The sequence below is a fragment of the Scatophagus argus genome, chromosome 15, assembly GCF_020382885.2.
Source record: "Scatophagus argus isolate fScaArg1 chromosome 15, fScaArg1.pri, whole genome shotgun sequence".
NCBI lineage: Eukaryota > Metazoa > Chordata > Actinopteri > Scatophagidae > Scatophagus > Scatophagus argus.
This window is the reverse complement of record NC_058507.1, coordinates 3,786,635-3,800,666: the sequence shown is the minus strand read 5'-3', so window position 1 is coordinate 3,800,666 and position 14,032 is coordinate 3,786,635. Positions and strand designations below refer to the sequence as shown.

Genomic DNA, 14,032 nt, shown 5'->3' with positions numbered 1-14,032 from the left:
TCTCATTCTGGTTTGCTCTGTGCACTGGTGCTGGATGTTGGCAAATATTAACACTTCTGTATCATGAAATTTTAAAGCCCGAAGATTTAGAAATGCCATTTTCCCTGTGTGACGGCATTTCACTCATTAGTCTCAATGAGTTTGAGTGAGCACGATCTAGGAACACAGTACGCAGTTCTCAGCCACCAATCATCGTTCTGTGGCATTTCCTGTAAGGTGAGCCTCTCAGGCACACAGGTAAACTGCCACATCCTGACCCGGGCTCTACTGCTTCAAGGAATATAATGCAGTTACATCACAAAGATCAACTGCCAGTGTCACGGTTTTTCCAGAAAATCAGTATGCAGAAGAGGGCCTTGGAATTATGTCAGCCTGACTCACGTTTTGAACATGCAAATGTTAATTTCCCACTCTGCTCATAAACATGGATCAATAAAGTCATGCCTGTGGTGGCTTACAAATAAGGCCTCTGGGGAGTGAGAGAGCAGAGGCTGCTAGAGCAGCGGAGGAGACCGAGGAGGAAATGTCGTTAGGTTGAGGAGGGTCAGATAGTTGAGGCCTGCAGGAGGAAGTGAGGCAGAAGCACCCGCCTCTCCTTCTGAGTTGGCTCCATTTTGTCCGCCTTGTTAAAATGACTGTAACTCAATAAGACCTCACAGCCTCAGGCTCTGTGTAGACCATGTGACCTCATCAAGTACCAGTGTGTACATGCTGCTGCTTCTATGTGTGCATTTTTAATCTTCGTGTACTGACTATACGAGCATATGTGTGTGTGTGTATGCGGTAAGTTTATCTGCTGTGCCTCTGGATGTACTTCTTCCTGTGTGTGTTTTTGCCTGTGAGCCCTCTCTGAGCCTGTTTTTGTTGTGTGTATGTTGTGCCTCTGTGTGCCAAAACTGTGCCTTTGCACCGCTGTGTGAGATTATATATAAAGATTGCGTGTCAGTATGCGCAATATATGAAACCACAGTGCTATATGTGTGTGTTGTGTGGCCATTTTTTGTACATGTGACGTATGCACCAGCACTTCTGTCTCTAATATAAATGTGTTTCGTGTGTACAGGTCTTACACTAGTGTCATCACAAGTCTTGAAGTGTGAAGAAATGTAACGCTGCCTTTGTGTGTGTGTGTGTGTGTGTGTGTGTGTGTGTGTATTCTCTCATTTTCATTAGTTACACAACTTCTGTTTCAATATACAGTTCTAACAGGTATGAACATGCAAAAGTCATACTCCTACTGCTTAAATTGTACTCATAAAATCTGAAATTGTTCTCAAGGATGTTCTTTGGTATAATCAAGCTAACGTACGGCTCTCAATAGCTCAAGTAGTCTTCAACAGCTCATTGAGTCAAACGTGTAAAATGATTAAAAAGCTCTTCACGTAAATTTATGAGGCAAGAAGAACAGGCACTGATAACAAGAGAAACAGGGTTGGAATTATCAATTACTCTGAGTCATTTAAACTGAAACTGAAAGCTAATCGCAGACACTTCAAGCAGGAGTTTCGTAACCTTTGTTGGCAGTGAATTCAAAGTTGGCCTCATCCCGAGACTCAAGTATGATGTGCTGATACTCCTGAACAGACTTTGATCACACAGAGGCAGATCCCAGAGGCGGACCTGCCGACTCAGGTTTGGCCCTGACTACAGACAATCAGCCTCGTTTATCCACAGGAGTTTATGATTTGGGTGCGGCCTTGGCAAACAACTGACAGCATGGAAAAGCAATTGCTCCATGTTTTCCCCCTTCCCCTCCCCTGCTCCCCAAACTGGAATTTGTTCTTTTTGCGCAAGTTCACCGGAATTTACTGCAGCAGGAAGTACATGCCCACATATCTCCTCAGGCTGAGACAGCGTACGAGAGAGAGGAAGAGACATTCAGAGCAGGACCAGATCTAAGGGTCAAGATGGGCGGAGACCCTCGCTGACAAATGGTAACAATCAGCCACACTCAGGCCTCCATGTACACAGTAAACTAGGCAGGAATAAACAACTATGAAATGCTAAAAAGAGCCAAACTGATAGGTGACAGGTGAAGAGGGGCTGTCACGAAATTAAGGAAATGTTAGAAGGAGTCAGTAGGATGTTGGTAGCACAGTGAAGGAAACTAATGAAGGACAATATATTTTTTTAAAAAAAAGGAAAGAGGGATGTCTTGTATTCAGCAGCCTCGTTCCTGGAAGTATGGAGGGGGTTTTCTTATGGAACCTACCGTTTTCAGCCGCTTCACTGCATCCTCGCAGATGTGCATGCCTCGGGACTCCTCCACCTCCACATGTCCCAGGTACTGCCGAATAGAGAGAGGTGAAGGGAGAGAGAGAGAGAGAGAGAGAGAGCGGGTGAGTAATGCTGTGACCAACCTTTCCTGTGGCTATCGCTATTGAAGTTTAAGTAAGGTTACAGTAATAAACTCTGGAAAGAGCCTGGGTATTTAAATGAGCCCAGACTGTCTTATATCCCCTGGTAGGCCGGCGCTGGTGATTTATACACCTAATTAATTACCATTTTGTGGTCAAAGGCAGTTCAATTGCTCCCTAGTTGATCCTTAACTTCGTCTACAGAGAAAATGCTTAACACTTTCCTGAGAAATATAAATGGGCAAGTGGGAGAATCTAACACTAAGTGTGTGATTCTGTGAGGAAAGAATTTTAAAAAAATGAAAAATTAACACATGAATAAACAAAAATGATGCTGCTCTTTACCAGAATTAATCATCATTTTTTCTTTTTGCCTTCATAAAATTTCAGTTTGGCTGAAGCGCAACACAGCTGAAATCAGGCCAGGTAATGCTGTCAGCTGCAGAAAAGTACCTTTAAAAAGTTTCTGATGATTGCATAATCTTTTGGATATGAACTGGAATTTATTGTGCAACATGATAAGACCCAATAACATTGTACTCCATGGCGTCATGCAGTGTACTATGATGGGGTAGGCTCTCTCACGTGAAATAAAAACTGCCTTCACCAACACATACGTGTATGAAGGCCACAAGCTGGAAACTGCTGGCCTCACAAAAAGTTGTCCTTTCTATGAAAAGTGTTATGATATCTGAAGACTTTTTTCCTTCTTCATGGAGCTTGGAGGTTAACTGCACTCCACTCCTCCACTGATGTAGAGCACAGACACACAACACATGTCACATATTTAATGACTGAGATAATTATCAAGACTGTTATCTAGTGACTAATCAATCAGGCGACGAGACAAATCAGGATCTGTCAGACTCAGGAAATTGCAGTGAATGATCAGTTACAACATGCAATCGCTCCAATTACCAATTTCCTGGGGGAAACCGTGTGCTCCTGCCATGCAACAATCCACATCAGGAATTACATGAGTCCGTTTAACTATGACTGAATGAAAGGAAAAGGCTGGCTCACGCGCCACCCCACCGCCCCCACCCCCCGGACCTGAAGCAACATCTCACCCTGCCGTGTGTCTCTCTGGAGTCATGACCCTGACCGCCACAGAAGCCATTGTGCCTGTGGGGCTGGAGAGGAAGTCCTTACCCTTTCCTTACAGATACACACACAGAGAGTGACGCTGACCCACGTCCGTCTTCCCTACCCCCCGGCACTGCTATTTTCAGAATGTGACGCCACAGATGTGAGTCACACTGTCGGTGTTTTAGAATACAAATGTGTACACGCGCACATGCACAAAAACGCTTGTGTGCTAAGGACAATACTGATGCAAAGAGGCAGCTGTGTGTAGTGAGGAGAGTGAAAGCAGCAGCGTCGCTAATATGAGGTCGGCCCGGAGACGTAGCTGAAATGAGACGAATGCAGGGGAGGCCTGAAGTGTCACAACAGATGCTTTATTGTAGGATCTTACTCTGTCCTGTTAGTACCTAGCTGGCAGCAACAGTCTGGGGCCTGAAATATTCATATTAAACAGATGCACTCAACCAAAGCAACTTAAAATAAATAAAGAAAAGTAATATCTTCCTAAACAGTATGTTGTACATTTGTACGGTAGAACTGGTTGGTTCAAAATCCAGGTTTGTTTGTGGTCACACTCTGAAATATGTTCCACATGGCACTAATCTTACAGCGGGATAGGATTAGATGCAGCTTATATATCATGATAATTTTATTTTTGTGCTATTATTGCCACAGCACCCTTTGTGATTGACGCAGAAAAACATGAGACAAATGAAACACCTGAAAAAGAAATGAAACCCTGGGATTTGCTTAGTTCAAACGGAAGGCTGATGCTGAACAGTGAATATGTAGCTGGGGACACATTAGTCCAAGCAATAAAGACTGGAGAGAGCTTGGTTCTGTCCAAAGGTTCCAACCAGCATCTTGATATCAGAATGCTCTGAACGTGGCCCAGGTACAAGGTGGGGTTTCATAACAATTGGTGTAATCCTCTAGATGCATTCGAGATAGAGTCCACAAATTAATCCAGGATACTGGCCTTAAATCAGTTTCAGTGAAAAATTCTGTCAGATTCAATAAAAAGTCTACACCGTATGCAGCAAATATGTGCGAATAACAGCAGAAAACAAGCTGACACAAAAATGCACACATTCATTTCCATACAAATAACTCCACATAGTGTCAATCTATAAATTCTCATCTGTTTTGGTTGGTAAACACATACGCACACAAGCAATTTAATCTAATCTCACATCCATCTCCAGTCTTCGTGCATTTCCATACAAAAAAGCAAGTCTACATTTTTATGCCTTTGACAGTAACCTTGAATCGTGAATAACTCTGTCCCTGCAATTTCAGCTTGAAAACAACACACTCAAACATAAATGTACACATAAATAAACGCAAATGCTCCATAATTTTGACACATCAGTAACAGGCAGAGTCAGACAGAAGGACATCCTCAGATGCGCCTCATGCCATGAACGTCAAAGGCCGAACATAACGGGGAAAGCCACCAGCCACGACATTAAAGGCTCGTTTCACCCCATCTCCACACCTCCACCTGCCCAGATACACTGCATCTCCACGCCTACCGTCTACTGGTTACTCTGCAGCAGTAAGTGATAATTTCACCACAACTATTCCAACCCACACATAACTGGGTTCCTCTGAGGCACCTGGAGCGGGAGACATGGAGCAGGAGGGGGAGGAGGGATAAAGAGGAGTAGCATGGTAGGTTGCATTGACACGATGAAAGCTAGTGCAGAGAGGGAAAAAATGCTGGTGAAGAGTTGTGTGTGGCTGCAAGAAGGAAAGCATGACAATGAGAGATAAGTTAACTGTTCCTTCAACTACAGTGGCTGATCTGTACTGCACTCATTGCTTTAACAGTTTAGTAGTAGAGCAAGGACTCTGTAACAACGGTTAGATACCAGAGTTTAAAACTAAGCAAGGTATGCCAGCGATGCTTTGTTCTTTTGTCGCAATATAAAGGCAAAGCATTTTAAGAAAAAAAAGTCTGTAGTATGTTAATGAAATCTCTTCAAAAATACTTGAGGAAAATTGTAAATAAAAGCAAAATGTAAGAAGATGTAGTTCAAATACCCTTTTACAAAAGAATGAAGAAAGAGTAATGGTTAATCAACAAATCTAGCTTTGAGTACACCAAAGAGAGACAATTTATAGGTAGCAGATGGGGGAGGGAAGGTGTGTGTGTGTGTGTGTGTGTGTGTGCGTGCGGGGCATTTGGAAGACAGATTAAAGAAGATCTTGAGTGTGGGGCTGGAATCACTGCACACACACACGTCTTGAAACCATGAACTGACACAGTAGCCTTAAAGTCCGTCCTCTACCTTCCTCTATGTTCTCAGCGCTGTCACTTCCACCTCCCTACACCTAGAATATTTTCAATTCTCGTTCCTTGCTCAAAGAAAACAAGATAAAGCAAAATGCACAGGCAGCACACCAAATCATAACCTCTGTACGAGACAATACACAATCTGCATCCGTTGACCAGTTCATATATTCAAAGGAAAACTTTCTCTTTCTTAACTCTGCGGTTTTCAGTTCCCCTTCATTCTGAGCGAGGAGAGCTTTTGGAGCCGTGTGATGAGAGGAAGTGTACCGTTGCACTTCTATTTGCAAAAGTGGAAGGTTCTGTTGCCAAAATACAGTGAACTCTCCACCCCATCAACTGCAGCACAGCAGGTTCAGACATACACTGTGTGTAGATAGATAGTGCACCACCTCTGCTGCCCCACTGAACTGCCCCTCGATTGTTATTTGCCAACAATGATAAAATATACTCTTTATAAACTTGATGATTCAAGTGGCTTTCAACACTCTTGGAGAAGAAAAATCAATTGTGCACACGCATCCCACAGATCTGGAAGGCTCCAGCACATAATCTTGCAACCTAGATAAAAGCTGTGCTCACAGTCTCTGAATGCTTAGAATTAATAGCAGCGTCCTTGGGGAGCCAGGCTGCATGCAGGCTTCTCAAAGGTATAGGTATGAATGTGCCACAGTAAAGGCAGCACTGCATTCTGTGTGTGTGTGAGACTGTGTGTCTGTAAAATGTGTGTGTGTGTGTGAGGGTTTACATTCAGGTGTGTTTGTGCGTGAGGGAGAGTCACCTTGACTGCAAAGCTACATTTTCCGCTGCGGACTGCCTCCTCGTCCGTCTGCCACTGGTGCGGCCGACTCGACTCCGGGACGTAGACGTCTTTCTTCCGGCGGAAGCTCTGCCGTAGCTTATTCATTGCTGGGCTCCCTGTGAGTGGCAAGAGACGCTTTGTTAATCCCAGGGTGAAAATTGGGCTGTCAGCAGCAGCTAAGTAAAAATGTGCAGGACTGGCAGGAAAGATTTGGAAATAACACAAAAAGCAACAGTTAAAAAGGATGACAGCAAAGCATATTCACCAACAGTGAAAAAGTTTGCACGTCTGGGCAATGAATTAATTCACATGCAGTTGATAGCATATGTCAAAACAGAAATTAGTCAACTTCCTGTGTTGGATGGCGGATGAGAGTGCCACACTATCATTTCAATGCATCCTGTTAGTGCCTCTAAATAAGAATGCTTTAAATACAGACATCTCTGACTCACAAGGATGAACAAGAGGCTGAGTTTTACAGTGTTAGTCAAGGCGGCCAAAACAACAGGGAACATGGAGGGCAGCTTGCCTCTACAAAGAGGAACGTTTTCCTGATCTGTACATGAAAATTCTGCCGTTATCATAACCAATACACAATACACTATGCCGTCATTTTCCTTAGAATTGTTTTCTTTATGTGGATCATAAGATTTGAATCAAGGTCTCATTTAAGTGCAGGTTCCAACACAAAAATTCTACAAAAATCTTAAAACAGCACAATTAATTAGGCTAAAAGCACCACTTCAAACTGTGTGTTCTTGGCTTTGGGAGGAGATTAGGAGGCACACAAAAAAAGCAGAGACCCAATTAAAAGTTGCTGATCCAAACAAGAACTGAGAGGTGCATCCATCATCGAAAGCCTGGCTCACGTCCCCCACAGCAACTCGTAACTGAGGACCAGAAGTCGTTCAGCCATGCAAGTCTAACTTCTAACACGTGAGCAGTGCGTACTCCTTGACTAACAAGTTGTTCCCATTAACTTCTGAGCTGATGAGGATCGGGGCGGGATTAAAGCTCTTTAATCCAGGAGAAGTTACTGTCCGTGCATGCACACACACACACACAAACAAGCAGCAACATGGCCATCACACACATGCTCATAGTTACCAAACATATACACCTACCTCATTACACACACACACACACACACTCAGAGGACTGTGCTGTCTGTTTGCATAGTGAAACCTATCCTGTGACCCGGTATGGTGAAGCTCTCTTATCTGTCAGTCTTCATTGCAGCACACAATGAAGCTTTTCAGCCCTGACCGGGGCCACATATAAACACATCAAACTTCCTAATATTAAAAGACAGGGAGCTGGAGGGGATCATGGACTGAATCTGAAGAGTCTGTATCTGTCACGTGTAAAACTGAACAAAGTTAAAGGAAAAGGTTAGGCAAAAATGAAAATTCGATCATTATCTAGTAAGCTGATAGAAAGTCGGGTGAACTGTCTCAGTCCGCAAGACATTTCTGACACTTCACCCGGCTTCCCAATAGCCAGAGGGATGAGTAGATAATGACTAAATTTTAATTTTTGTGCTAAACTGTATCATTAAACCTGCTGCTTAGGCAACTTTACAGACAACCAAATTTTATTAAGAAAGTACAACTTCTAATTGATGTATAGCTACCTGGCGAAATGAGTTTACTGTGGCCAACTGTGCAAGCCACCAGCCAAATTCAAACAGAGATTTCTGACTGCTGGATGTTTGTCTCCCTTTTCCCCTACTCGTTCTGTAATGGAAACTCGGGTTATGCTGACGTACAGTCAACACCTCTTTTTTCTATCTGTTGTCCATGGCACTACTATCCCAGAGCGACGCTGTGGGCAGAGATACAAATTCACATGATGAGGTGCATGAAAAATGGGCAGGAATGACAACTAACAAGATGTAAAGCAGGTACTTAGATGTGTGAAAGCATCTGTCTTGTCATAAGAGCCAAATACCTCTGAAGATATCATGATATAGAAGCACCAAGTCTGACTCTAGTGTGTATGAAAATGTGTGTGTGTGTGTGCGCACTTGCCTGTGCACAAGTCTTAGCCTGCAGCAGAGTGAAGTGTTTGAAAACAAGACAACTGAGTGAGAGGGAGAAAATATTGCTTCATCCCTCACTCGCGCTCTCTCGGTTTATTTAGGTCATATCATGTTTGGGCTCACTGCAGTGCCAGTGACGGGCTGCAAGCTTCCAGCCTGCAGAGTGCAGAGGAGGAGCAGGAGGAAAAGAGATTTGTCTGCTCTTGAGCATCTTGTCTTCAGTGCAGCAAATTAAAACACTTATCTAATGTACTACGCACACATTTCGAGTCAAAGCTGTCACCTTGAATTGACTCATACTGTCACCAAACACAGGACACCACTAAGTGACAGCGTTTTTCAACATACTGAAACAGGGCGTGTGTTTAAGCAAAGTGGTTTGACACCGTAGATTGCGGTAGACATTATAAACAGGCCTCCTTATTTCTTACAGCCACGCAGAATTTGAAACATCTGTGTTTTTGCTTTGACAAAGTTACAAAGTTTGCCAATTTGACAACCACAAATAACTGCCAGAGGGAGGTTAGTTTTACACCTGAGGATATTCATTATTTATCTCTCAATTTATTTCTTCAATTAGTCAATGTACGAGGTCAGTAAAATGTCAAAAACTGTGAAATGTCAGAGGAAGGAGGTAATCTCAATTGTGACTCAAAATCCCAAAGATTTTCAATTTATGACAAGAAAATCACAGCAATTCCTCACATTTGAGAAGTTGAAAACGGATAACATGAAAACGTGTGTGTTTAAAGCTGCACTAATCAATATTTCAAAAACAATGGCTCAAATAACTATTTGTGTGTGGAAGAAACCGACAGAGAATCATGGACTTCTGCTCAGCTCTACAGAAGGTTTTACTGTCTTTCAGTCCGCTGTTTTGGTTTTCATTTGTCTCACAGGCCCAATGTTGGTCCATAAATGCTCAACAATTTTTCTGCCTCTTCTAACAGCTCCTTACCAAGCTCACCTTCTAAATCATTTCACACTTTTGATACTGCCAGCTTACAACCCACACACCTCTCCAGTGTTCTGCAGTGTCTCAGAAACATAACTAAGGAGAGAGCAGGAATACCACATACACTCATGTGCGTGGGAAAGAAAGTGTACATTTAAAAAAGGTGTCTATGGTGGTTGTTAGCGCCTTCTGCGTGAGTGTACTACTTTAGTAACCATTTGCAGGAATGTGATATGAGCAGTGTAACACATTTGCAATATTAGAAAATCTGAGTACTCCAACAAGATGTTACTATTTTCCTCTCCAGAGACTGACTTAATGACCTGTAATAGATCCAAATTGCCATCGAACCAGCACATCATCATCATCTGAAATTGACTCCTCAATACTTGGTTTGGCTTTAGCAAGAATAAAGACAAGAACAAAGACTTCATAAGTGTGTGTGTGTGTGTGTATATGTGTGTGTGTCGGCAGTAAGGTGAGCACCGACCAGGATGGAGGCCAGGCACAGTGGACCAGTGGGAGCAGAGCACAGAATGAGAAGGTTAAGGAAGGGAAAAGTCCAGATAAGTAGCAGCAAGAACAGAAGGAAGTCAAACAATTAGGATGGAAGAGAGTTAAGTAGAGACAGAGGAAGAGAGAACAGGGCAGAGAAGCTCAGAGGTTGGGGGGGGGGGGAGGTTGCTGCAGGAAGCTTATGACCTGCGCAAAGTGAATCATGAGAACAGACAGTTGTAGCTTCTGACTCTGAGAGTTTATGATGTAGGCGTTAATGGAAACATTACAAAGAGTTGTGCCAGTGTTATCTTAAAGTGAAGCAGACAAATACAGCTAAATAAAAATGGAGCGACTTCTAATTTTGCTGTTTGTACAGTGACAGCAAAAAAGCCAAAGCGGCACACTGCTTTCCCTCTGAGAGATTTGAGGAGCACTCCTTATGCAACATGCGATGTCTGCACTGTTTTTTGGTTTAATGAAGTTACTGTCTTCACATTCATTCCCCAGCCTCTTCAGCTATTGACTTCTTGCTATTTCTGACCAGCAAAGTCCATTCTGAGTGACCAGCACTGAAGTCTGATCTACAACGGGTATACAAGCATAACACCAATTAAAAACAAGTCAAACAAAAGTCAAAACGAAGGGTACTATTAACTTCAAGCCAAAGGATGCATGACAAGTTGAATAATCACAGATCACAAATCGAATTTTACTCACTGACAGCACTGAATTGTGTTTGTCTAAATCATGTCAGGTGGGGCAATAAAATATCCAGGGGCCAGCTTTTAGAGCTTCAAAAACAAAAACAATCCTTGGGCAGTGTTTAATGTACTTGTACTACAAAAAGAGTGTAAGGAGGATAGGGAGGCAGGGAGGGGGGATTAGCAGAGGGAGGGAAGCGACTGGAGGGAAAAGGCGTATGGGGAGGTAAAGGTTTTGGTGAAGCAAAGCAGGATCTGAACCCTGCTGGAGCTGTCACACCTCCTATAGTCTGATGCCGTGAGGATCTCTGGCTGCTCTCCTACCAGCACTAATGAGGACAATTACACAAGGACCATTTACACGCTCTGTGTGTCCACACACACACAGAAACAGTGAAAGACAAAAAGCACAGAGCACTCTAAAGATTCTCACATGCAACTTCATCAACATACTCAGTGGCCAATTACAGAAATAACAGCACACAGTGAACAATGGTAGTGAAGTATGAAGACACAGGAGCGAGAGACATGCAGGACAAACAGAAAACAAAGCTAAAGTGAAAGAGGAGAAAGAACAAGTCTTTTCCCTCAGTCAGTGCAGTGCCGCTGCCCGGGAAAGAGGGAGGGATTGCTGCTTCTGCTGCTGCTGGCGGCTGTAGATGTAACAGTATTTGAATAATCTCTCCAGGAATGGAAAACTGATTAATCCTTGCAGAAGGATCCTAGGGATGAGTACAGCGGTTGGGTTTCTGAGGAGAGATGGGGAGGGAGGGAGAGGCTACGAGAGCGAGTGAGCGTGAGAGCAAGAGACAGAGAAAGAGAAAAGAATGGGCAGCAACTCGAGACAAAAAAGGCCCTCTGTCTCCTTTCATGACTTGCCCCACCACTGTGTCAGCCATTACTCTTCATCCCATTTTACACTGCTCTGCTCAGAGAATTCCACGGCTATCTGTGTTCAGACTGAGTTTACAGTTTGGAGAGCAAAAATGAAATAGGACAGACTCAATCGATAAGGCCAGCCAGCCATCTGTAGTGCAAAGCTTGCCTGGCCAGCCTATCTTGCTGAGCCCTGTTATCGGGTGGTCAGCCGACTTCAGGTGATGGTGCCTCTACTCTGCTCCCAAATGGCCATATGAAGAGAGAATTTGAAAAATGCTGATACCTTGGTCATCCAATTTTCTGGGCATCAGTTTGTAGCTTGGCATATTTATGTAAAATATATATATATAAAAGAGAGGAACAGAGAGAAAACAAGGAGAAAATATGGATGAGAAAACAAAAGTCAAGCTAGGAACACAAGGGAAAGGCTGAGGGAACTCCAAAAGTCCAGGATAACCTTTTGGCTAGCATAAGAGTGAAAGGTCCGGGCGATCTCATTTCTGGCATCCTGGTTGGTGAGTTTATGGCAAGCAGACTCTCTGTGTCTTTATTACCAACAAATACAATAAAACTTTCAACAACTGGTGGTTGGGGGAAAAAAAAAATCACAATAGACATGTAATGTTATTGCTCTGGGCTGATATCGACATTCAGTGTTCAAGTAAGAGATGACAATGTGAGATGAGTCGTCCAGCTGATTCCCTTCATTAATGCCAATCATTACTGCTAACCCCTTAATGTGACATTCTGGGTCACATGCATCAGTACAGAATTAATTACTGTATCCCAGTTTGCCACTCAGGGGTAGTTTGACCTACATGTAGTTGATTCATTATTGCTGTATACATTCAGTAGTGGCATTCTGTTTATAATAAATAATTAGAAACAGTTCTGATAATGTGCAGACTTTTTCCCTGTTCACGAACACAGATTTCCCCAGAGAGCTAAACTTTTGGAATCACCAAAAATATAGAAGGTTTATGAAGAGGTCTGTCTTCCTTGAGAGAGCCACATTTGGCCCAGATGTCTCAAGTACTGTGCACAAATGGCACAGTTAACACCACTGGTGTGAGATATCATTTTAATAATCAAGCAGAATAACTATCATAATGTCCCAAAATTGACAAATGATGATCTATTTCTGTGCAAAAATGTGTGACGAACGTACAACAAGTAAAAGCAACACTATCTTTTGAGTTTAAGCAGGGATTTAGATAACTTTTACAGGCTATGTATTAAGTTAAACTGTGATGAGACTCCTAATTAATTCAGTTTTAAAATTATGTATAATATCATAAGCTGCATCACTTTTTACAAATATAATGGCATATTAAAGGACTTCACAGTGCACATCTCATGCAATTTTGAGTTAAAATTCTGTTTTCACCTGGCGAAAAACAAATTTTTAACACAGCTGTGGCTTCCAAATTAGGATCACTACTGCCTTCATCACAGCCAATTACTGTAATTGAATTCAAAAGGCTGAACATAAAATAACAGCAGTAGTAACACTGTGCCCAAGATGATGGAAAGACAGACCGTCAGAAAACAAGTCTAACTCATCGGCAGCTGCTACAGCTCAGCCTACTGCTCTCTGCTTCAATGATCAGTATACTTGGCTCCATCAGTGTCCCCACAATAATCACAAAAACTTGATTTCCCACGTGTCTGCACGGTGACCCAAAAGACACAAGCGCAAAACAAACCATGATCAGCAGACTATTATGTCTTGACCTGCAATTTAACCTGTTCTTTGCTGCAGTGTACAACTATGTCAGCCAAATATAGAAAGCATTACCAGCTTGAGAGCCTGCTCAACAAATAAAAATACTGAAACAGGTCAGCAAGAAACCGAGTATTTGAATCCCTGAAAAGCATCTATTTTAGGATGTTCAAGATGTTTAAGGGGCAGAACAATGAAACAACAATGAAGAACAAATAAGTGGTAAAGGGGAAGGAAATGGTGGGAAAACAAGTGCTGGCTACTGTCTGTATGCCTCACTTATTCCCTGTGTGCTGCTGAATCATTTCAGAATCCTTAAATCTGTTCCCTGCCCCCAGCAAGACATGATGACCTCTGCTTCCTGAATACACATGACTGACTGGGGTTAGGGTTGAGACAAAGAAAACAGTACCCAGATTACTGCACAGGCGATACTGGGTTGTTTTTCACAGCAGCCAGGCGGGGTATTAAAAGGGCCCAGCCCAACAGCAAGTCAACCAGCCAGCGAACCGTTCAACACAGAGAGCCACAGATCACTTTGGGCAACAGCTGAGGCCACATTTAAACGGGCAGGGCAGCACTCTGGCACCAGGGAGTGGCAAATCACTGTCACTGTATCGTCTCCCTTCGGGCATGCCCTGGCGATGAGTCGCAGCTTGAATCAATAGGCAGGGTCTGACCTGGTTTCCTCCAA

At 43.1% G+C, this 14,032-nt stretch overlaps 1 protein-coding gene across 7 annotated transcripts in view; it reads right to left on the bottom strand.

Annotated features, from left to right (window-relative positions):
* numb (NUMB endocytic adaptor protein) overlaps window positions 1-14,032 on the bottom strand; it is a 34,681-nt gene that overhangs the window by 7,834 nt on the left and 12,815 nt on the right. For all 7 annotated transcript variants that reach the window (XM_046412005.1, XM_046412002.1, XM_046412006.1 and 4 more), the window contains exons 2-3: window positions 6,521-6,657; window positions 2,213-2,287 (exon numbers count right to left, since the gene is read on the bottom strand). In XM_046412005.1, the coding sequence (XP_046267961.1) occupies window positions 2,213-2,287; window positions 6,521-6,646 (201 nt within the window). In that variant the 5' untranslated portion in view covers window positions 6,647-6,657. The remainder of the gene's footprint in view (window positions 1-2,212; window positions 2,288-6,520; window positions 6,658-14,032) is intronic.